The sequence below is a fragment of the Linepithema humile genome, chromosome 6 (genome assembly GCF_040581485.1).
Source record: "Linepithema humile isolate Giens D197 chromosome 6, Lhum_UNIL_v1.0, whole genome shotgun sequence".
Lineage (NCBI taxonomy): Eukaryota > Metazoa > Arthropoda > Insecta > Hymenoptera > Formicidae > Linepithema > Linepithema humile.
The window spans coordinates 181,637-206,094 of record NC_090133.1 but is presented as its reverse complement, the minus strand read 5'-3'; the positions used below and the strand labels follow the sequence as shown (position 1 = coordinate 206,094).

The 24,458-nt window shown below is 31.7% G+C and overlaps 3 protein-coding genes across 7 annotated transcripts; 1 reads left to right on the top strand and 2 right to left on the bottom strand.

Moving 5' to 3' along the window:
* Nucleotides 1–1,036: 1,036 nt before the first annotated feature.
* Nucleotides 1,037–10,642, bottom strand: Baldspot (elongation of very long chain fatty acids protein baldspot). Of its 2 annotated transcripts, none has more exons than XM_012359276.2 (3): nucleotides 10,043–10,642; nucleotides 6,117–6,478; nucleotides 1,037–2,039 (listed from the first exon to the last, which is right to left on the bottom strand). In XM_012359276.2, exons 2-3 carry the CDS (start codon nucleotides 6,440–6,442, stop codon nucleotides 1,487–1,489), a joined length of 879 nt encoding a protein of 292 aa, XP_012214699.1. In that variant the 5' UTR covers nucleotides 6,443–6,478; nucleotides 10,043–10,642; the 3' UTR covers nucleotides 1,037–1,486. The 2 variants fall into 2 exon arrangements, with proteins under 2 accessions (XP_012214699.1, XP_012214700.1); XM_012359277.2 differs by lacking the exon at nucleotides 10,043–10,642 and adding an exon at nucleotides 9,846–10,017.
* Nucleotides 10,643–11,802: 1,160 nt separating this feature from the next.
* LOC105667453 (uncharacterized) lies at nucleotides 11,803–13,569 on the top strand. Its single transcript, XM_012359257.2, has 2 exons — nucleotides 11,803–12,250; nucleotides 12,539–13,569. The coding sequence occupies exons 1-2, from the start codon at nucleotides 12,149–12,151 to the stop codon at nucleotides 13,412–13,414; spliced, it is 978 nt and encodes a 325-aa protein (XP_012214680.1). The 5' UTR covers nucleotides 11,803–12,148; the 3' UTR covers nucleotides 13,415–13,569.
* Nucleotides 13,570–14,436: 867 nt separating this feature from the next.
* On the bottom strand, nucleotides 14,437–24,346 carry Sms (spermine synthase). 4 transcript variants are annotated; one of them, XM_012359260.2, is made up of 8 exons: nucleotides 24,149–24,346; nucleotides 23,224–23,510; nucleotides 21,816–21,927; nucleotides 18,889–19,011; nucleotides 18,670–18,824; nucleotides 18,064–18,153; nucleotides 17,713–17,904; nucleotides 14,437–17,432 (listed from the first exon to the last, which is right to left on the bottom strand). In XM_012359260.2, exons 2-8 carry the CDS (start codon nucleotides 23,503–23,505, stop codon nucleotides 17,286–17,288), a joined length of 1,101 nt encoding a protein of 366 aa, XP_012214683.1. In that variant the 5' UTR covers nucleotides 23,506–23,510; nucleotides 24,149–24,346; the 3' UTR covers nucleotides 14,437–17,285. The 4 variants fall into 4 exon arrangements, with proteins under 4 accessions (XP_012214683.1, XP_067213189.1, XP_012214682.1 ...); XM_067357088.1 differs by having other exon boundaries at nucleotides 21,816–21,924; XM_012359259.2 differs by lacking the exon at nucleotides 21,816–21,927 and adding an exon at nucleotides 19,889–20,000 and having other exon boundaries at nucleotides 24,149–24,344.
* Nucleotides 24,347–24,458: the final 112 nt, after the last annotated feature.

Here is a 24,458-nt window from a genome sequence, read left to right as displayed (position 1 = left end):
GTTTTACATGAAATTCATTTTGTTCGGAGGATTTTCTAGTCGGGGCATCAATCATGTAATTTTTCCCTAGGAACGGAAACGCGTAAAAAGTGAAATTTCACGTGAATTCGACGAATGACGAAAACCCTTCCAGATGAGGCCACTTGTAAAACTCGAAGGATATTTTAACTTACACCGCAAGAATGATTGAACCGCGCAGTTATTTTAACAAACCCACGGACTTGAGTTCACTGCGCTCATACATATACTTAAACTTGTATTTACACATACACACGGTGACTAAGAAAACTGCGAATTAGATGCGAATGAGAGTCGACCAAAATAGGCATAGCTCTTAACGGCTCTTTATATTTATATTTTATACAAGAAAAAAAAACACTTTTTTCACTTTTTCCCCCTAATTGGAATTGCATTCTAATATAAATACTATTTAACATGTTTCAAACAAAAGTTGTTTGAATTCGTGAATAGAAAAAAAATTGTACAATAAAAAATATGGATTTTTATCTAAAATAAATGGAAATGTAAAAAATCTCCCAGGCGTCTTCACCTGAAACAGAGTAATGCTCATTAGATGGTTTCCTCCGTGAACAGAGTAAGTTGTCTTTTTCTTCTTTTTTCTTTCTTTTTTTTATAATCCCTAGATTCGGAAGGAAATCGCGTGGAAAAATTAAAACAGGATATTTTGTATATGAATTTTAGAATTAATCTACATCCTCTAGTAACCCCATGCATTTAGCCGTACCTACACATTCTAAAAATTTAGAGCTGTCTTGTGTACTTTAGGCTCTATGTAATTTAAAACTTTTTAGTAACAATTCTAACAATTTGCATCCAAAGATGCCAATGCGTGCAATGACGGATCCATATTTTCTCGGAAACTCAAAAATTAATTAATAATATTCCTAGAATATTTTTCTCGATAAAAATTTTAATTCGCAAATACGTATGACAATTACGTATTTATTTGTTACTAGTCAAAGTTGACATAAAGACATGTTTGAACAAACGTGTTTGAAAAATAAATATCTATACATAAAATTAATACAATTTATTTTGTATAATGTTATATGATTATAATTTTATATAATAACTAATAATAACCACAGTATTAAATATAATTAACACAATTTTATTTGAATTTTATATATCCAATAATTACTATTCAACAAAATAACTTTTAAGTGAAAAAGGAAAGAAAATAATATACTAGAGTTATTTTTATAAAAGTCGCACCAATTGCACCAAAAAGCTTCATTAGCCATCGAACGCGTGAATTCTAGAAGCCGTTAGTCATGTTAGAAGATGTTTCCTAGCACAAATAGATCCTGGATGTATGGCTACGTCGACCAGCGGCGTGAGAAAGAAACAGAGAAAGAGAGGGGGAAGGGAAGGGAGGGGAAGGAGAAAGAAGATGGAAAAAGAGTAAGAGAGCGAAGAAGAAATAGAAGGACGCCCAGGCGCCCTGGATGTGCCGGTTACCGCCTTAGTTGGCCTTGAGTTTATCGTTATAGCCGATGTGACCGGGTGCGCTGTTAGTGAAATGCTTCTTGTCGGCTTTCTTCCCGGCCAGGTACGTCTTGTGGAAGAATTGCGCGAACAGAACGAAATAGCTGAAGTACATCGCGAAGCTGAAGCGGATGTTCATGCGAGTGATGTGACAGTCCACTTTGCCACTTTCCAGGTACTGGTAGGCGGATATGTTGATGGCGCAGCCGATCACCATTTGAGCGAGCTGCAGGGCGGTGATCACCATGGAAATCGCTTTCGGTGGTCGGTACCGCATTGCTTTGAGCGCGTAGTAAGTGTACATAATCGAATGCACACAGTAGTTCATCACAACGTACCATCGTGCGGATGCGGTGTACTCCGAGTACGAAAACCAGGAGTACAATAAAACGGTGATGTGGTGATACCAGTGTAGAAAGATGAGCGGTTGTTTACGCAATACGATGAAGATGGTGTCGCCGAGCTCGGGTAGCTTTGATAACACGAACATCCATGTCCAAAAGCCCGACACGCAATTCTGTTCGATAAAGCTGCAATCAAATTCACGATTGTTAAGAAAGAAATATTGTCAGCCGGATCAAATTTCTCGCGTACACTAACAAAAGTCTAATAAATATCCATGCAAAATTTTATTCAGATTTACTGACCGATTTAAAAATTGTTCGCAACTAATATTACAACGAAACATGAAGCTATGATGAATTAACTTTGAAAGTAATTTCAAGACGTACTTACACATTACAAAGAGTGAATAATGGGATTATACTTTTTATACTTTCACGATTTGTGTGTCAGAGGTGAATTTAAAAAAAATTATTCTTATTATAAATTCTGTAAAAAGTAATTTATAGAGAAACACTAAAGTATAGAAGAATATTTCTCCAAAATTTTCATTTCTCTCTCGATTATATTTTCATCAAATAGACGAAATATTTGAAAAAAGTACAAAGGTGTTGTTGAATAATTATTTTCAAAATAATTAGGTTTTAAAAGGTGATAATTTTCGTATGAAGAAATAAAATATTTGCACCTGTTTAAAGAAAAAAAATTCTCAAATAAATGATAATAACTGAATGTAACTATTAAAATTTATGCAATCTAAGAATGACAATATACAGTCAGTTTTCTCAAGCGTGAAAACTATTTTAAAATTTTCAAAATTTTTCTTACCTTAATGATAATTTAATAATAACTTAATAATAACTAATTGCTCTGAAGAAATATCATTCAATTGACATGAGAGAAATAAATATCGTGAAATCGTGTAAAACACACACACACACGCGCGCGCGCGCAAATAAACGTACTTTTCTTTGAGTATTTTATATATGAAAAGTAATAAACTCCAAAGTTTATTACTTGTTATACAGATTTCGTGAAAACAACTAACAAAATCAAGAAATGAATATTTATAGAATCACAAATATGAAAAAAGGAGCTTAGAGAGCCAACGCTATGTCTTAGTGCGATTAAATCAAAATCTGTATTAAATTATAAAAACACAAATATACATATTCAAATATTTCGGCCTAACATCAAGCCATCTTCAGTGTCAACAAAAATAAGTTCGAATATGAAAGTACGCTGATCGTTACAATAAAACTGATGTTAAAACGATATAAAATGGAAATTAGAACTAAACGCGATAGTAGGGTTGTATTAACGTCATGTAGAACCGTAACAGAGTTAACGAAAATTAAATTAAGTCAAAGAGCAAAGTATAAAACAGTTGTGGTAATAGTTGAGAGATAAAAAACATGATGAGAATTTAAAAATAACTGTTCCATATCGCTGTTTTTCACGCTCAAGAATGGAAAAGGATAATACATGTTACAAAATCGCTAGTTCGAACGTTAATGTTATCATTGTTACGGTTCTACATGACATTGATACAAGCTTACTATTACGTTTAGTTCTAATTTCCATATTTTACATCGTTTTAACATCAGTTTTATTGTAACGACTAGCGTACTTTCATGTTCAAACTTATTTTTGTTGACACTGAAGATGGCTTCATGTTAGGCCAAAATGTTTGGATATGTATATTTCTGTTTTTATAATTTAATACAGATTTTGATTTAATCGCACCAAGACTTAGCGTTGGCTCTCTAAGCTCCTTTTTCATATCTGTGATTATTAAATCGTAAGAGCCTTCTTTATTTTACTTTCAATATTTATATATTAAATGAAGAATATGAATGTTTTAAATAATTTTTTGATTGTTGCGCTTCGACGACAACCGTGCTTCTGATTCTTATCTTATATTCTTTATCATTGTTATTTGTTTAAAGATTAAAGTTCGTTTTCTTTCCTCACGACAACCAAATTAAATTTTAACATTAAAAGCGAGTCATATTAAGACCTAAGCACTTTTATATATAATATATGCACTGGTGTGTGTGCATATGCGTGCGTGCGTATGTGTAAAGGGTCATGTCCAGTATGTGTAAATTTGGAAAAAAACACCAATTGGTGTTATTCATGTATGTATATATATATACAGGGTGTCCCAGACTTACCGTATCACCCGTTAATAGCACATTCCTGAGGTCATTTGGAGACGAAAATCTTAATACCAAAATGTCGAGGCTACTATAGTATTTGAATGGGAAAGGCTTAAAATTTATCAATCAGCTTGTCAGAATTTCGCGCGGACCGAAAATTTTTACTATGTTTCACATGTGAAAAACATAGTAAAAATTTTTATAATTTCTTCATGGTCCACGACTACTACCGTACATAGTAATTTTTGATATAAAATTTTTTCCGTATATATATATATATATATATATATATATACGGAAAAAATTTTATATCAAAAATTACTATGTACGGTAGTAGTCGTGGACCATGAAGAAATTATAAAAATTTTTACTATGTTTTTCACATGTGAAACATAGTAAAAATTTTATATATATATATATATATATATATATATATACGGAAAAAATTTTATATCAAAAATTACTATGTACGGTAGTAGTCGTGGACCATGAAGAAATTATAAAAATTTTTACTATGTTTTTCACATGTGAAACATAGTAAAAATTTTATATATATATATATATATATATATATATATACGGAAAAAATTTTATATCAAAAATTACTATGTACGGTAGTAGTCGTGGACCATGAAGAAATTATAAAAATTTTTACTATGTTTTTCACATGTGAAACATAGTAAAAATTTTATATATATATATATATATATATATATATATATACGGAAAAAATTTTATATCAAAAATTACTATGTACGGTAGTAGTCGTGGACCATGAAGAAATTATAAAAATTTTTACTATGTTTTTCACATGTGAAACATAGTAAAAATTTTCGGTCCGCGGTTAATGCCGTACATAATAATTTTTGATATAAAATTTTTATGCTTTTGATTCTTATCTTATATTCTTTATCATTGTTATTTGTTTAAAGATTAAAGTTCGTTTTCTTTCCTCACGACAACCAAATTAAATTTTAACATTAAAAACGAGTCATATTAAGACCTAAGCACTTTTATATATAATATATGCACTGGTGTGTGTGCGTGTGCGTGCGTGCGTATGTGTAAAGGGTCATGTCCAGTATGTGTAAATTTGGAAAAAAACACCAATTGGTGTTATTCATGTATATATGTATATATATATATATATATATATATATATATATATATACATACACATAATTATGGAAAGGGGGGATATATATATATACGGAAAAATTTTTATATCAAAAATTACTATGTACGGTAGTAGTCGTGGACCATGAAGAAATTATAAAAATTTTTACTATGTTTTTCACATGTGAAACATAGTAAAAACTTTCGGTCCGCGGTTAATGCCGTACATAATAATTTTTGATATAAAATTTTTTCCGTGTATATATTCATATATATTCGCGCGCGTGCGTATGTGCATATTCATACTCAAATTATTCGTATACAATTAGTAAAACTTTACGCAAACATTTGTGCAAAATTACATTCGGATTCAAGAACCATTTGCTTGAAATTATGCACAACATGATTACGCAATCGCCTGACTGTGCAAATCATTCTGATGTCCGCGATTTTTCATTTATTCATTTATTCATATTATTTTGTCTTGCAGCTAATTTCAAAAACGTTCAAAAGTTTTTTTCTATCTGTTTTTCATCGGTTAGGAAAAAAATATTACATAAATCTTGATTAGTTTCATCAAGTTCCTTTTTGTTGGATACACGGTGTAGATACAAATTAACGCGTACTTTTTTCTCCTTTTTTCCTTCTTTTAACGATGAAGAATAAAAAAGAAGCGAATTTTCAATTTATTTGAAATTAATAGAAATGCAATAGTGGCGTATAAATTAATATCGATATGCAATGTAGTAGAGTGAACTTTTTATTTCACATACACAATATTTTTTTGCTATGTATTCAATATTTAAACTCTGTTTATACTAAAAAAGAAGAAGAAAAAGGTAAACTTTTATTCTTTCATAAATAAATCTATGTGTGTCTATAACTTCTTACAATAGTAGGAAATTAAGCAGAATTTCAAGGAATAAAGGATAATTTTCCTTTATCTGTAAAACTTAATATGATAATGGGATAAAAAAATAAACTAACCTTGGTATGCAAATGCTATGGTGTAGTCCGTGATGCCTAAGGACGTGAATCAATTCGGGTGCAGTTCTCGTAAAACCGATAATAGAAAAAGTAGCCAATAGTGTATTCCAAAGACATAGTATTCCCCTGAGTTCAAATCTAGGTCTGCTGGTCATATAAAGTTGTCCGCCAAATATTAGAATCATATACAATCCACAGTAATAGAAACCGTTTGTCCAGTTCTTCATCATCCATTGTTTGGTCTCGTGATGCTTGAATGTCTCTTCAAAATTAAAGATGTAGGAATAATTCGGGAGGGTCACTTCCATATAGTCTACTTTATTCATCTTTGATGCGTTTCAAGTCGTTACTTGCGGCTGTGTCTGTAACAAGCATGGATATATACATACATACTTAGAGGTAAAACGATTTTGTTTGGATTTGATTGGATTCACATTTATAAGTCTACAAGTTTCTCGGAATTTATTAAGAGAAAGCTGGACTAACTCGTTTTGAAATTTATTTCAAATCCGAACATGTTACATAAAATTGCACTATTTGACTTGAGATTTTGGCTATTAATTTCTCAAATAAATTAATAAAAAGTAGTATTAGATTTCTTATTAAATTTGATTAGCGATAGAATGATTCTTTGTGCTAGTCTGTGAGACACGCAACAGCGTGAGACTCACGATATGTGCGGTGATTGATACGCAATATTGAAATCTCGTCAATGTATATACAGACGTGGTACGTAACGTATACTATATAAAAATGGGAAGGCATCAATGACGTCCCCGTCCGTACATTGCGTATTGTAGTAGTAAGTATTGACAGTACAAATAACTGAAAGCCGTTGAAATTTAAGAGTAATGCATTTCTCATTTCATATTGAAACACCAAATTTGGATTTAGATTAAGCAGAGTACAATATTACAAACTAATATAAAAAATTGCTGTAGTACACGATTTTCCATAAAACTCTATGTAGATATAGAAATTAAATAACTTTTTTTAAACTTTTCTAATCAGAGAATTATATCTGAGTGTTTCGTACAGATATTCAGAATAAGCATTAAAACAATCTATGAAATTTTTACGGTTTTAACATATGATCCATATATTCTTAAAATCAGTTAAAAATTTCTGTTCCATGTCCGTTGTAGAATATGGAGTCGAAATTATTACAATTGTTGGCTGCGGCAAATGAAAACAGACAAGCAAGTAAACAAGTGGTTAATAGTAATTGTACTATCCATTGCTTCTTTGGAATAGAGTCACGAGTGACATTGAAATGTATCGTATAATGCATACCAATGATAAAGTTAAAGATAACATTGAAATAAAAATTTATTTGCTGACTGGCAAAAAAATGTAGACAACGAGTCTGAATTTCATAATTGAAGTAGATATTGGTTAGAATTATGTTGTAACCAATTTCTAAAAATTGAAACATTTTAATAAGATAGAAATATACTAGTAAAAAAAGAAAAATTCAATATCAAGAACATAGTTTTTTTCTTTGGCAGCCTAATTCGTTTTCAATTCGTTTTTAAATATTAATTTCTCCTGTCTGCAAAGCTAGCATCATCTCCACTACAAAAAATTGAAATTGAAATAAAAATATTGTCTGACGAACATGTTATCGATTGATTCGATTGATTGATGAATTTTCATAAACAATTAAAAAAAGATTGCTGTATTGTTCGAGAGAAGAGAAAAAGGCTGAGAATACAAGTTGCAGAATGCCTTTTAAGCGTGTGCATTCGTAATCTATTCATTATAATTTATAATTAGTACGATCATGATTATTACAATCTCAATTGTATTATAATAAGAATAATTTAAAAAACAATTTTTACATTAATTACATTTATAATGTCCAGGCGCCGCGGAACCGGGGGGGGGGGGGGGCAGAGGGGGCGACCGTCCACCCAGAGATAATTCAGGGGGGACGTAGTCCCCCCTGAAATTTTTCTGTTTTCTTCAGGTATTTCATGATCAAAAATATTGAGTATCAAATATTTACATCAAAGATGGAAAAATGGTTTTTTTTTTTTTTTTTTTTTTACTATTTACTCGTTCAATTGAAGTACACGAAGAAAATACACGAGTAATGAAGAAAATTAAGCGCATTAAATTAATTAGAACAAATTATTTTTCGTATATTTATACTACCCACTAAGTGGCCTATTATTTGGTGTTTGAATTACACACACACACACACACACACATATATATACATATGTATACATATTATAAATGTATTATGTATCCTCTTTATAAATTTTGCCCCCTCAGATGAAAAATACTTCCGCGGCGCCTGATAATGTCAATATGTCAAAGTATATATAGATCACATGTTAAAACATTCACAAAATCCTAAAAATTTTATATATATTATTTTATCATTTATTCTGAATATCCGCGCACACAAGATCTAAGCATAGATCGCTGATTCAATTTTAAAGTTTAATGATTTAATGATTAACATTTTTTTATGTTTATAGATTACTTTTTATACTTTTATATATATACTTTTATATTTTGTACTGCAGTACTTATTAATTTTGACAAAGAAATTGTTCATTGTTAATAATGATAAAATTTATTAACAAATGTTATTAACTTAAAACTGTTGTAACACGTGATCATTGCATTACACAAATCACTCTGACATCTGCAATTTGATAATTACTTGTTTTTTGTAGTAGTAGTAGTAGTAATTTTAATGAGTATTTACATACAAAAGTTAAACAAATTTTTTAAACTATAAAATATAAAAAAATTAAGGAAATGAAATAGGAAAAAGGAAATTTTGCAAATTGCATTATACGCGTATCTCTTTTAACTAATGTAAGGTAATAAGAAAGTGAGTTTACTTAGCTTACCTCATGAATAATAATATAAATGGTGGCATATGGAAAAACTAATTTACATCGAAATGCAATGCAAAACACAAATCACAATTTTTCGCTTCTGACGTAAATATTTAAAATACACAGCTGCAAGCAGAAATTTTCTTTCTACCTTTATCGTCGATTTAGAAGAAATATTAGTTACAAATATTTTCTCCAATGAAATTCGTATTAGTTTGTAATATTGTAGCTCTCTGTGTATAACGCACATTTATTTATTTGATGTTTAGTTTATAATAAAGTTCATAATAATAAATAATTTTTAATTAACGAATTAATTGACGAATTAAATAACGAATATTGTGTTGCCATTATATTTTCAACAGGTGAATAAAAGTAAAATGTAAATGTACACATATACGGCGTATATGGTATTAACTAAAAAATTTCATCTGATAGGATCGAATCGAATAGTAGGAAAAAACTTGGAAAATTATTCACAAATCATTAAATTGACATTTATAGCGTATACTTATAGCTTCGGCTTTTTTACCACACAATGTCGAGTACGAGTATAAAAAATTAGACATGCAACAGATGTAAAATATTAAAGCAACTTTACGTCGAAGTTCGTTCGTCAAGTTCTTACCGACTGACTCCCGATTTATACATGCATACGCACACCTATACTATGTAGGAAGAGGTGTTCAATTCATTTCGTTCAAGTCACAAGTGCATATGGTTGCTTTCCACATAGCACATAGAACACAGAAATCGCGACACAAATTAATTCCTCAAACGATTTTCACAGTCCGATCTTATGTTAAAAATTTTGTTTAAATTCGAATAGTTCGCAAATTACAGCAACATTTATCTCATCAGCAATAATTACCTCTCTATGTAGCAGTTAAAAATCCAACTAAACGCGATTTTGAATATCGCTGCTTATTACGGCTTCAAAAGTACTTGTTTCCTCACTAGAAAGTAACTTCACATACATACCCGCGCGGCACGCGCGTGTGTTGGGTAGGTAGGTAGGTAGAGAATGCATTCATATACAAATACAGGCATACGTATTTGATGCTATACCTTTTGCGAATATTCAGTGTCGACCGAGAGTAACGTATAAGACGGTGTATGATGCCTCGTTGTGTCGTCGAACTCGATCTCTTGGAGTGGAGTGGAGTTGAGTTAGAGATGTCAAACCCTAAGCGGGAATTTGTGTCGCGGCCGGCGTATATTCGACGTGGGCAAGGCCACTTCCTATTGGAACGCGAATCACCGGGCGGGCGGGTGTGCAGTAGCACCGGCGCCTTTTTGATACACGAGTGTACAATCGATAGATAAATAAATGCGAAAAAAAAGTCGCTTCTCGCGTCGAGTGATTCAGGATTGCTCTCGATCTCTCTCTTTCTCTCCCTCTCCCTCTCTCTCTCTCAACAATTTCTTTCACCGAATCGCACAAAATAATCAAATCTTCCTCGCGCGAGTTTTATTGTCGCGAGCGATCGTCTGATACTTTCTATGTGTACGTGATGTGTGTATATATGTGTTATGTACAGAAAAACGTGCCCCTAACGTCGTCGCCCTTTCAATCAACTCGCCATACTCGTAACCACTACCAGACGAGCCGCGCGAGACTGCCGCATGTCGTCTCGTACCTTGTGCCGCATACTCGTCTCCTTCCACACTCGATGTCGCTGTGATAACCCTGTCGCGGAAAGAGTGACATCTATCTTTCCATTACTTTCCCCTGTCCAAATACCAATTATTAAATTATGTAATATGCTGGAATAAGCTTTTTTTCATAATAGACCACAGGTGGTTTATAGCCATGATTGAAAAAGAGATGATCTTAACATAGTTGAGAATTGTTTATCTCCCTTTAAGTCTATTACACTATTGCTATTTGCAACAATGGATATCCCTGTTTCGTATCGCTTGTAGCGACTCGTCTCATCTATTGTAAGTATACACAATTGACTGTACTATTTTTTTGTTTGGCTTTCTTTTGTACGTTGAGAGAATTGTCGGTATTTTGTCGGTTCTTATACACAGAGTTCATCTTTAAAATAAAAGTATGTATTATATATAACAGCGTTTTCGCGAGAACGGATTTTGATCGATTCAAAGTTGATTAATGATGTCATCGATGCATCGTTTCCGCCAATAAAAGACTTAAATTCATAGTTGATCCCGTAATAATTGATCCCGGACGGATTAAAATCTGTTCACTCGAAAAACGTTAAAAATGTAAGGGCCATTCTACAATGAGTCACAAATGCCCCATTTCCAGTCGCGAAGAATGGCAACTGCTAATTGAAAAGCGCTATTTCTAGTTATTTCTGGTAAGACGAGGCAATGGCCGCATTCAGCGGACTCAATGGGCGCATTCAGCGAAACAAACCGTTCAGTAGCAATCGAACGTGATTGGCTCTTACTTTTAGAGCCAACAAATTAATAGCGTCATTCAGCGGAAAATCTAGTAACTTTGTCCAACTGTTGAGTCCGTTAAATGCGGCCAATAGTTGGGCAGAGGTACTAGATTTTCTGCTGGATGACGCTGTCGATTTGTTGGCTCTAAAAGTAAGAGCTAATCACGTTCGATTGCTACTGAGCGGTTTGTTCCGCTGAATGTGCCCATTCGCGAATGGTATCGGAGCATTTGCGACGCATTGTATAATGGCCCTAAGGCCTCACACTTTCAGTTTAATGGTGCTCTTGCACACTGGACGCGATTAGCAATATCCAATGAGAGCTCTATTTTTCCGGAAAAATAGAGCTCTCATTGGATATCGCTTTATCGCTCATCGCCCATTGCGTCCAATGTGCAAAAGCCACAAGGCCTTTTCGAGACAAACGCGTCGAGTCTAAGTATATTTTTGCATTATGACTGTTGATAAAAAATCGAAAAATTCAATTTTATCAATTAATTTACTGGTATGAGCTGTTGTTATTATTTTAATTTCGTATATATGTAATTTTTTACACATGTCAAACACTTAGATATCAAATATTGTCCCATGTTATGATGCACACGGCTTGAATAATTGTCAATCTGGAGTGTAAGACGTTATTGATGCCTGGTGTGCATACGTATAATTGTTACGCGAATTATTTTCATGCGGCACAACTTTAATAGTTACGGAGTATTACTGTTCATCTCGATGTTGTTGAATTGGAGTAAGGGCTAACATGATAGGCAAGCAAAGTCAGTCATTTGACAACGAAGACAATCAGTCACGAATAAAACTGATTGCGAACAAGCGGAGGTTCTTGGAAGAAAGATCTGCTCAGGTATATTGACCACAAGTTTCAATATTACTGTTATGTACGTGTAAACTTGCTAGATTACTTTTATTTTGGTATGTATAACGTATACATATAAGCTATATATCTGATATAATATAATGTATGTAATTAAACAGCATATTATGAACAAAGCTTTTGATCGTCGATAAAGTTTAGGATACAAGAAGATATATTCTGAGAGATAATAAAATATCGATTAAATAGTTAAGGGTTATGAAGAAGTTTCCGTATCTCCTTTTAATTATAGAATCATGAAGAAAATACAATTTACAGATTGAGACAGAGATCAGAAATTGCTTTGAGGAACTGACAAAAGTTCTGCAGTCTAGAGAAAAGCAATTACTTCGACAAGCGGAAGCCATCCACAGGCAACAACTCTCACTGGTAGAGACTTCATTAAATTTCTTACCATCGTCGATAATAATTTTGAATGATAGGACTGAGCTGAAGAAACGGATAAGCCAATTTGGTAATATTGAGATACATGGATTGAACGGTATCACAGTGAAGGATGTGGAGCCATACAAGGTTGCTGACTATCAGGATGCTAACAAGGACCATGTCAGTTTTGATAAATCAATCACATGCCAGAAAATTAGAGATGACTTAAATTTTCCATGTTGCAAGGATTTCAAATCTGACTGCAGAATTTTACGTATCTTAAGCTTACCTTCTGCTTTCCTCCCTGAGAATCAGTTGCAAGATTCACAGAATATGAAAGACAAGGCATTGATGACTTTCAACGATACTCTGTTCTTGTCAGGATGTTCGCCGCTTTTAATTATAAAACGTAAACTTGGACTAACACATGTATCCTTAGATGGTTTGCATACCTTCAGCAAGATATATTCGCGTAATGTACAGCCGTTTGAGATATCTTATGAGACCGCAGAATCCTGCGGGTTAGATATTTTGACGAGTGAAGGGATGGAAGCTAATTTGCAAGAACTCGACAAGGAAGTTGTTTCGCATTATGATGACATTGAATCAATTAGATGCTCGAGGAAAAAAGACAAAAATTATGAACATCCGATACAAGTGCAACAATGGTTACGGCAAATTCTCGCGGAAACTGAGACAGAGCCTGCGATTCATGAAGCTGGGCAATTCTCGGAGATATCCAAGGCGAAATTTTGTGACGAATTGTAATCTTATCGTTAATTGATACTTTGACCGGGGCCAAAGTTTCCAGAGCGATGGAAAACACTGACAAGGCTGATATACTTTAGAAATTATATGTCGAATATATTTTTAATTTATATAATTTTTCATAAAATAAAGTGAAAAAAAGCGTTCTCATGTTATGATCTATTTTTCTTTTTGTGATTATAGACAGAGTCGTTGGGCGTAAACTAAGTATAACAGTTTACATTTACCCGTGAATAATGCAACCTATCATGTAACATATCATTTGTGTACATAATATGTAATCTATGGAATTTGATTTTATACTTTCGTCAAATTTTTAAATATATTTTTTTTCACCTTTGCTACAAGTATATAAAATATAAAAGCATATGTATATGTTATCTTGCAGAGAATATCTTTTTTTTCCAAGAAATCTTGGTAGCGTGTCATATATTTGCATTGAATGCAATGGATAATTATATTTTTACGTTAATTTTATGAAAGTATACTTTCACACAATTATTAATATTTTTATATATATTTTGTACTTTTATATTTAATAATATTGCATTAAACATATACTAGAACTGTATATTATTATTATATTAGTAATTCTTGTGTTGATCTATGAAAACATAAAACATGTTTTCAAACAAAACAATTATAAAAAAAATACAAAAAGTATTAATATAACAATAGCATATAGCACTAATATATGTCAAGTATAATAATGTTAAATTATATAATAAACTATTTTTTAAGGGGATGAGTTAACTTTTATATAAACTTGCCAATCTGATATATAAATAAAAATTTAATGCAAAATTATTATTTATTGCATCTTTTTAATGAAATATTTTCACGGTTATTAAGAAAAAAAATTTATGTAAAGTGTATCACGTAAGCAAAACGTTACATCAACAATCGCAACAAATCATGTAGACGTAATTATGAAATCTACTGCACAATATCGCATAGAGAAACATTAGAAAGCGTATGGACATCTTGAACGTGGAAGAGGGAGGATAGATAAATAGATAGAGTACAAGAAAAGAAAATATGCATATTTGCGACAGATGCTCATCGTGGTGTTTCTTGTTCGTACTACAAGTATTTTGTTATTCTTGATATACGAAACAAATTGATTCACGCTCTTTCGAAGAATATATTGCTTGAAAAATTCTGAATTATATAGTTTATAAGATTGTCCCAATAAATTAAATGTTGGCTATATTTTATGATTACTAGATTGGTAATGGATTCGATTACAATATGGCAATAGATCCGATATCATTTGTTTACTGTATTGAACAGGACAGGTCTTACACTAAATTTGTGGCCTCCCTGCTGAAAAAATTCGTAGCAGCTATCCAACAATATCGGTTAGGCAAATTTGGCTCTATCAGGGTACTTATACTACTAAAAATAATTGCGTATTTCTTTATCGAGAATGAACTTTGCTTTATATATGATTTGCTGTATCATTTTCCAGTTTAGTTTAACAATAATCTCTCACATGATGTTACATGATGCATATATGCGTGTGTGTATAAATATATATACACACACACACGCGTTATTTCAAACAAATAAAATTTATTTTATTCTGAAATTTTAATTCACACACAAATTGAATGTCCGTTATTTTTTAATTTAATCGCATTTTATTTTTTTTATTTTTAAATTACAAAATTCATATCTCAATTTTTAAATTAAAATTTTTTAAACTCCCTGAAAAAGTTTAATATAAAATCTATTGCCCAAATTTTTAATTAAAAATTCTAACATTTTAATTACAGGTTTGAACTTCAACAGCCCCAAGAAATTCTAAATATACAATGTAATTGTATGTAATTTGGTTTTTTTTTTCTTTCTTCTTATATAATGAAACGTTTTTAACGTTAAAGAATTAATGTAAACGATATGTTCATCAATGAATTTTGACAACAACCAATCATTTTCATGTGCCATTTCCTTCGAACAGTATCTTCTTTTAGGAATGAAAGTTACGGTTGTACATTGTTGTTTAATAATCAATTTCACTCGTGTCACATCCTGTAATTCCAACTCTTCTTCACTTACATAACTAGATTGTGCGTATGCGCATAGTTGTCGATTTTCTGATTGATTGACTCGTAAAAAATTCTTAGTTTTGAAGATCTCTTTTAAAATTCCAACAACTATTCACATTGGAGAGAAGCAATCTATAATATTATATCACGTTTTCACATTATATACCGCTGCTTATTAAACAGCTAATATTACGTTAAGATGTAATTATATATATATTTTTTTAACACTGAGAAAATGATATCTTTGACAAATAAATATTATTTGTAAAATTGCATAAGGAATTAAAATATAACTGAAAATATTCAACATTATTTCAATTAAATTTAATCAACACATTTGTATGGCCATGCGAGATTTATTATTAGTTTAATTTCCTTAACCCTAAACTGTATGAATTTCTACTACTATGAACTTATGACACGTGCTCTTTGATATTAAAATACAATTTTAAAAAATAACGATAAATTATAATTTTATAAATTTATTTATATTATTGAATCCAGTGTTCGAAGAAAAAAAGAAAGAAAAAACATTTTATTATGATGATACAAATTTATTATATATATATACGTTGATGTGTTATACTATTTCATACTGTTTTACACCGTTATACTGTTTAGGGTTAATCGAGCGTACGTGTATGCATTAGTTTGTTCGTATTTTGTCGATTATTCAAATTAAAGAATAACATTTGCTAGAAAAATAATTTATCCTGACAAAATTTTACCGTCTTTACACCGAGCCTTATAATACATAATATATTCATATATGCGATATATACATATCGAATATATATTTTATTGCAACAGCTATCACGGATAAGCAATTGCGACACAAATATTTACGAAAAAAAGAAAACAAGAGGGAAAGACGCACAATAATATGAGATTGTTGTTGCCGTTAATCCTTTTGTTGATTTTATATATATATAAAGCGGAAGAGATTGATTGAAAAAATGCAAGTTAATTGGAATTTTAAAGATTCCATTAAACAATCAAGAATTATGTATTGATAAAAGATTAACAAAAACGGATCATTCATTCAATGATCAAATACGAAAAAAAGGACGAATCTTATTAATTCCTTCATCATAGACTTCCTCGAAGAAATATCTCAGCACCGTTGAGGATTTAATTTCTATCGATTTTAACTAAAGATAATTTTCCGTAATATCACTAAGGCAGCGATGGAAGAGGATTTGTAGAAAAAAATAAAATTTATTTAAAGACTTACATAAGAAATAAAAATGAATTTTGAGAAGCAAAAATAAAATATACAGAATGGGTATACAATAGACAGAAGTATTTAAATATTTAGATGTTATTCTATGAATGAAAAACGAAGAAAAAACTGTATTAGAGTTTGCTAAAGCTACATAAAGTTCCTTTTCTTTCATTCATAGAACACAAGCACATAAAATATTTTTATTTATTCTGCATATCTGCAATCATCCTGTATATATATAATATATATATGTATACATATATATATATATATATTTTTTTTTTTTTTTTTTTACTAGCATACACCAAATATATTTATTATTTTGGACCCGTCTTCCAGCGCTGTCATTACGTCAATGTCATAAAAAGGTTCTCCCGGAAATATTTTACAGGAGAAAACAGCGCAATTAATTAATTAATGTTTTACAAAGTGAATTAATTAATGATAGTTTGATTCGCCTCACTTAGGAACTAATTTCATTAATTAATAAGGCTAGAACTAGAGCGTAGAGTTTGGGTCATAAGAGAGGCAGAGGATTGTAAGGAGGCCGCTTCGGTATGGTCCTCCAGATTCTGCCCGGACATCCTTTACTCCATCATTTCAGTGAAACTTGATAAAAGATCCAGTCCTCGAAAAAAGACGGGACAAAAGCACGATCTTTCGTGAATGTAACTGGTACGCACAATTGCGACAGAACTTCCTCGTACATTTTCAAGGATTCTGGACAAGACGCGCCATTCCCCTATGTCCGAAAAACAATATTAAACAATAATATGAAATGATTAAATTTATTTAAATCGAGATATTGTCTAAAGCTCTCGTGTATAATTTTGTCAATAAAGTGCAATATAAATACCGCTACTTTATATGGGTCTGTTATTTAAGAAAGAAGAATACTAGTTTTTATGCGCTGAATCCACATTTGTTGAATCTGAATTTATTGGTGATATACTGGTAGCATTTCACTCTTGCTAGGTAATTGATAAAATTAAATATATTTTGAATAAAACAAAGACACTCACATGCGTCATATATTTCCCAGTGGGCTTCAACACCTTCATCGAAGAGTTGAGGATTACTCTGATAAAGTCCCAAGCATCACCGTGTGGCGTTGTGCTAATAGGAATATCCGTCAGATCGCCAAAGACATAATCGAACTGTCTTCCTTCTTCGATCATATGCGCCAATGCTTTCACGCAATCACCGACAATAATCTATAAAACATGATTAGCTTTGTCTTCATTTAAGATCACAAGACTCTACGAAATTATGAATTTATGAATGAAATTATGAATGATCAAACATAGGAAAGGAGAAAAACTCTTAAAATTTTTGATATTAAATATTAAAAAATTGAAGCCCAAGTGCATTACCTCATAATTATCGCCCTTTCTCTTGTCCAAGCAGTCACCACATATGCTCCGCATATGCTGACTACAAGCTTCCATAACGATGTCGTCAATCTGCAAGTAAATACAAAAACTGAGAATACAGAGAATGTATATAGATTATGTGTCGTCATTTCGGCATGATCGTTTCAGTCAGTATTGGAAAAACGCACCATTATCCGGCATTCATACATGCTGTCGCAAAAATGTTGTTCTTGATTAATCTACAAAATCTAATTTTTTGATCGATTTTGAATTAGAATCAAAGTTATCAACTAACCGTGAGATGCAAATGCGTTTTGAATCTTGAAATTTAAGATTACGAGTTTGTTAGTCAAAATTTTGCAATCTATAACAGACGCATCATCACTGATAGTAAAAATTGTTTGCCAATCTTGCCGTCAAACAAATAAGAATTTGCATTTTTAAACACATTAAATGCGACAGATTTAATTTATAAATTTTGATGTTAGGTTCATAATCAATTATTTAAAAATCCTTTATACTTTTACATTAATCTGGTAAATGTGCAATTTTAGATATTTATACAATGATTATAAAACTGTGGCACTGAAAGCTCAGTTTGTATACCTCCAGCATCGTGATAAATTTTGGTTTTTCCTTCAGTAATTCCCATAATAGGCCGCCATCGCCACCACCAAGTATCACTATCTCCTTGCCGGCGTAGTCTTCCTTGCCACGCTGCATCAGCGTCTCTGTGTATATAAGATCCGCCTCGGACATGTCTACGGAAGGATTTCTAGTAAGTTGTAAATGCTAAGAGAAAAATTATACTATAATGTGACTTACTTTGTAGCTCGTCGAGCACCAGTAGATTGCCCAGCGATTTAGAGTGCACGATTTGTACCTTCTGATACGGCGATCTGGCCTCGAACACGAGCTTGTCGATGTCGTATTCCAGCAATCGTTCATCTTGAATAAGAGTAATCTTTATTGCCAATGCTATTGTCGCCATCTCGTAATAACTTGAAGCATGCTTTTGTATACGAAAAATATTGCGAGGAATAGAAAACGGGGTATATCGCAAGACAAAGCTGATAACACGCATAGGAACGTTGCGTCATAACCAGATAGAAAAACAATGTGAGAAGGTTGTAAAATATACTATTAAAATTGGACGCTTCGTCATGCAAAGAATAGGACAAATAACGTCCTAGAAATTAACGCCGAGTGATGACGGATTGAGTCGAACCCCGAGCGGAGCACAGGTGTGTGCATATTATTGACGAGTAAGAAGCGTCTAGAATTAGAAATCGCCAAGCCTATATTTTACAAGTTTTAATCCGACAAAGGCCACAGAGATATTGCAACATCTCAAATTGTGCGAAATGTTCAACTCCATGTCAAAGAATTTTTCCAGAGCCTAATCAGCAATCTTAAAAACTCTTAGATAGTGAATTTTGTGTCAATTAAAAGGAACATTATCTTTTTATAAGAAATATCATCGTAATGTCTTTGCAATTTTCTAAATTTTCACTACAAATTTACATTTCAAATAATCTTTAATCGCTTATTATCGCGAGTTTGTGGCTTGATGAATTTTGATCTTAAACGCCTCAAAGATAATACCTTAGGATATAGGTTTTATTAATAATTTTTTTGTAAAAACAAAAAATATAAAAAACAAAAAGCAGCGAGGCGTGAGGACATTTATAATATGTACAAACATTTACGAATCGATGTATAATACTAGTTTTCCAATTCGATCGAGCTCCTTAAGTACAAGCAGTTTCCCTGGTAAGAGCGGCCGTTAGCTGGTCCGTAAACATAATTATAAATAAAAACTCACCGGCGGTAGGATAGTATCTCTCAAAGGGTCCACCGCGTTTAATCGGGGTAAGCGTGTGCGACCGTGTAGCGGTTGCCGCTGTCTGCAATGCCGCCTCCAATTCTTTGGCCAACTACCACGATCGGCCATCATCATCATCATCATGATCATCATCATCATCATTATCATCATCATCATCATTGTCATCATCGTCATAATCATCATCACCATCATCATTATCATCATCACCATCATCATATTACCATCATCATATCATCATCACCATCATCATCCATCCATCATCATCATCATCATCATCATCATCATCATTATCATCATCATCATCAAGCCGAACCAATGAATGAACAGAACAAAGACACTATCTTGTAAAACGGAATCGCTATACTCCTTGTTGTTAAGGAAGCTAAAAAAAGGTGTCAAGATCTGGCAAGCCATGATATATGGCGGAGCTCTTCGTCCAAAAAAAATTATATACAACAAGCGGTAAAACGCGGATCATGATAAGTGTGTCTGCGTGTGTATGTGTGTGTATGGTCATATATTAAGCCGTACGATTAAAAGCGGTAATTCGAGGATATGCAAATGTAAATATTTAAAAAAGCTCCAGAGAATTTAAGGGTTTACGATTTGCACATGTCAAAAGAGGTAACGCAATAAGTTGCTACGAAACTAATATTGTGAATTATTTTATAACTATAAATTGCAAAAGTAATATACATACACATATTAAATATCAAACAGATTTGGATTATGCAGAGTTATGACATTATAAACCGACATGAATGTGAATATTTTGTAGTAAAGAAAATATTTGTTATTCTTTTTTCCTATCTATTATATATATATATATATAATTCAATTTATAATTTAATTGCGTATATATATATATATAGAAAGAGAGAGAGATATATAAAACATTTGTGTGTTTTGAATCCTAATGATCTTGGTATCTCCTAAAATTGAACAGTTACAAGAAACAAAATAACGAATAACTGCCAAATCGCGGATATTAGAATGAGCGAGTAGTATTGCAACGTTTATATTTTCATGCAGTTTTAGATAAATAATTTTAATAATTTTCGTTAATAAATTCGAATAAAAAAATGAGAAACAAATAGTTCGCTAAATTCGCTTTGATTGATAAAATTAGTACGTATATGAAAAATTTAATCTGATTGGCAATATTTTTTCTTTGTTAAATTTGTCAACAAGTGTTGCACACGATTTTTCACAAGCAGTGTAAATATAAAAACTAAGCAATTTGTAAATCAAAGATTGGTGGTTTGATTTGGCATAAATATATGCACAAAAAAAAATAAAAATTTAAAAATAAAATAAGTGTGACTCACACATCTTTAACTTCACATTTGAATACATACATGTTACTTCAAAAGAATCTTAATTTGTAAAAGACATGAGAGAAAAGAAAAATATAATAAAATAAAAATCCCACCAAATTATAATGTATGCCACAAGTTTGTATCAGTTTGTATCAGTTATTTGATTGCCTTCTAGCTTGTAGCTTTTAGTGCCAAACCTATTTTCTCTTTATATTGAAATAGGTTTTTATCAAAGTCTAAGAACTTTTATTCGTACGACCAAGCAATGAAAGAGAGAGAATTATTGTACAAGTAAATATATTTTCAAATATTATGCATTTTTGAATAAATTAAGTTAAAATATTTTTATGAGTGAATTGAGTGCTGGACAAAAAATTCGGGCTGAAATAGTGCTAGGGAAAAAATTAAGTCAGCATTCCTGGCAAGCGGCCTATCCTAAATATCTATTAGTGACAGTCATAGCGATTGTAACTCTCTATATGCCAAATATATTCCACGATATAAAATCTACAAGTAGTATATATAAAGTAGATGTGTTAGAGATAAACTTGAGGAACAAAATCTAACTAAGGGAAAGCATTTTCTACCTGATAGCGTCAGATAGAGGTCATATATGGTTCCTCGTCTTACTGGCGGTAAACGCTTGCTGCGTTGGCTATTCAAAGCCATAGCAACATCGGCTTCCAAGTATCGCCACTGCTACAACGTTCTGTCAGTTATGTCATATTTCCTACTTGCGTTATAAAGATATCTTTACAGGGTGTTGAAAAAAGGGATTCCGGATTAATAGGGCATGTGGTACTCGCAGAAACTGAATAAAAAAAAGAACTCAGTCTTTGCACATTTATCTAGGATAGCTATATCTTGTTATTTCTTCAAAAACGTATTAATTCTAAAAATTCTTATTTACTTTCATGCGAATATCTTTTACTAATATTATATCACTTTGTGTCAAATTTCTGTTTGTTTTGTCCGATTCTTATTTGGTTCATATTTGGGTGTATCAATTAAAATCAAAACACTCAAATTGTTGCATTTACATTAGATATTTTAAGATTAATCAAGACAAGATCAAGACAAATGGATCTCTCTGACTGCGTTAATATTATCTAGCAGGCATTTTCTATTCGTCAGATATAACCATTATCTTATCATTTTATTTATCATCATGATTAGATAAGCTTTCATCTGCACCTTTCGTAACACGTTTATTCGATCCTCTGCATTTTAAAAGCTGTTTTCAATACATATATAAACGTTTTTTCTAGTTGTAAATTTGATGGAATTTAAATGAATGTCTCTATTTCATTCACATGCGCGACTTGAATTTACATTTTCAACAATTATTATAATTATAGATTTTTCATCATACAATTTATTATAATTTTTTATTTTATATGATTAGTATACTTTTATTTGTATATTACTATTGTTTTGACTTAAGATCGAAACTTATATAAAAATTAAACAATTGACAATTTCACTTGCTTGATTTTAGAGCCAATGATCTTTGAATACTACAAGCAAGCAAGTTCTTTGTCAAAATAAAAAATTGCTTCTATATTTTAACTTCAATAAGATTAATTCTTCACATATTACATTAAGAATCTTTCATTTAGTTTCGCGAATACTATATGCACACTTTAATAATACATAAACCCTTTTTTAAACATCCTACATTTTACCGCTTTTAACTTAGCTTTAAGTTTTATCATGTCAAAATTTACACATTATTCATTGTGTCATAACTGTTTGTCAAATTTGTTACAGGCCTCTAATGAGAAATTCGCATTTATTACTCTTTTTTTCTTTAAAAAGTGACAAGTTCCTATACTTGGTATTTTCTCCTTTTTATATTCATTGTGACCACTAATTCCAAAAAACTGTGTAAAAGGACGAGCTGTGCTTTCCAAAATCACATTTGTTCTCGGTTGTTCAAATAAAAATATTTGATATTACTTTAACAAGTTATTCACTAATTTGATATATACATACCTCAAAAGTTAACAGTGCCTCTTGGTCATCCTGCTTGTAATACTCGATGTTTAATGTAATTAGACCTTCTGTGTATCCTCTAACAGTGATTAGACTGCCTCTGGGTCCAGTGTATAAAATGAGTAAACTGCCATCGATATTAGATTCTGTCAGTGGCTTAAGTCCAGCAAAATGTTCCGCTAGTACATTAGCAATTGCAGACTTCAAGCTCGATCGCTTCTCCATGTCAGCAATTACACTGCTGGACACTGTGAAGTCCAGAAGTACCGTATGAGCCACCATTGCTTCTGCAAATGTTAGATATTACTGTTATTTCAATTCTTTTACATCTTACAAATGCATATAAATGGTGGATTATAGGCTGTAAAAATTTTTGATGTAAAATTAATATTCTTTTTCTCAATGATATAGCAAAGGTTCTCACACTCTCAAATTAAACATCATGCTTTTCAACTATTCTTTAGGCATATTTAACCAAGAATTTTGAAAGCTCTTAAACAATAATTCTTTTCAATTGCTCTGTACAAAATACTAGAATCCATTTCGTCAAACTTTTACGTGAGACAGATTTCTCAGTGAAATAGATTTCTCAGCATAAAATCGTAATTGTTTGTAAGTACATTGTTTTAATTTTAAGAGGATATATCGCAATTCTTTTCAAATTATATATTTACATTACATTGCACGCTTCGGTGCATAAAAGGAAGCAAAGGTCACGGTAAGATTACTCGCCGTAAGAACAGTGAGTTGAAATGTGTTTAATGTGCTTAATGGCAATACTAGGGAAAACATTATATAATTAATCCGGAAATATTACGCAGTTGCTGTTATGCAGAACGTTATATAATCGAGCAATTGCTTGAAATTGTCGTTGATAATCGGTAAACGATTGATAAGCCGACATCATACATTTGTTTATACTCACATAATTATGCAACAACGTTTATCCCACTTGTTCTGTCAAATGAATGCCAGAGTATCACTCCCGGATAAAGTGGTCGACGCATGCACACTAATATAAAGTTGCGCAGGTTTCGGATGCGCGTGAAAGTCCCGCGTGGTCAGATTTGTTGTCCGGCAGAGAGGAATACAGAAGAACTGAGAATGAACAGAGAATAGAAACTCCTTTTTGTACAAGTAGAAGTACGATTTTAGCGTCCCCTATATTGGGATCCTAACTATGGAAATTGAAATGGATTATGTGTTGCTGCCATTAATTTGGTATAAAAATCTGT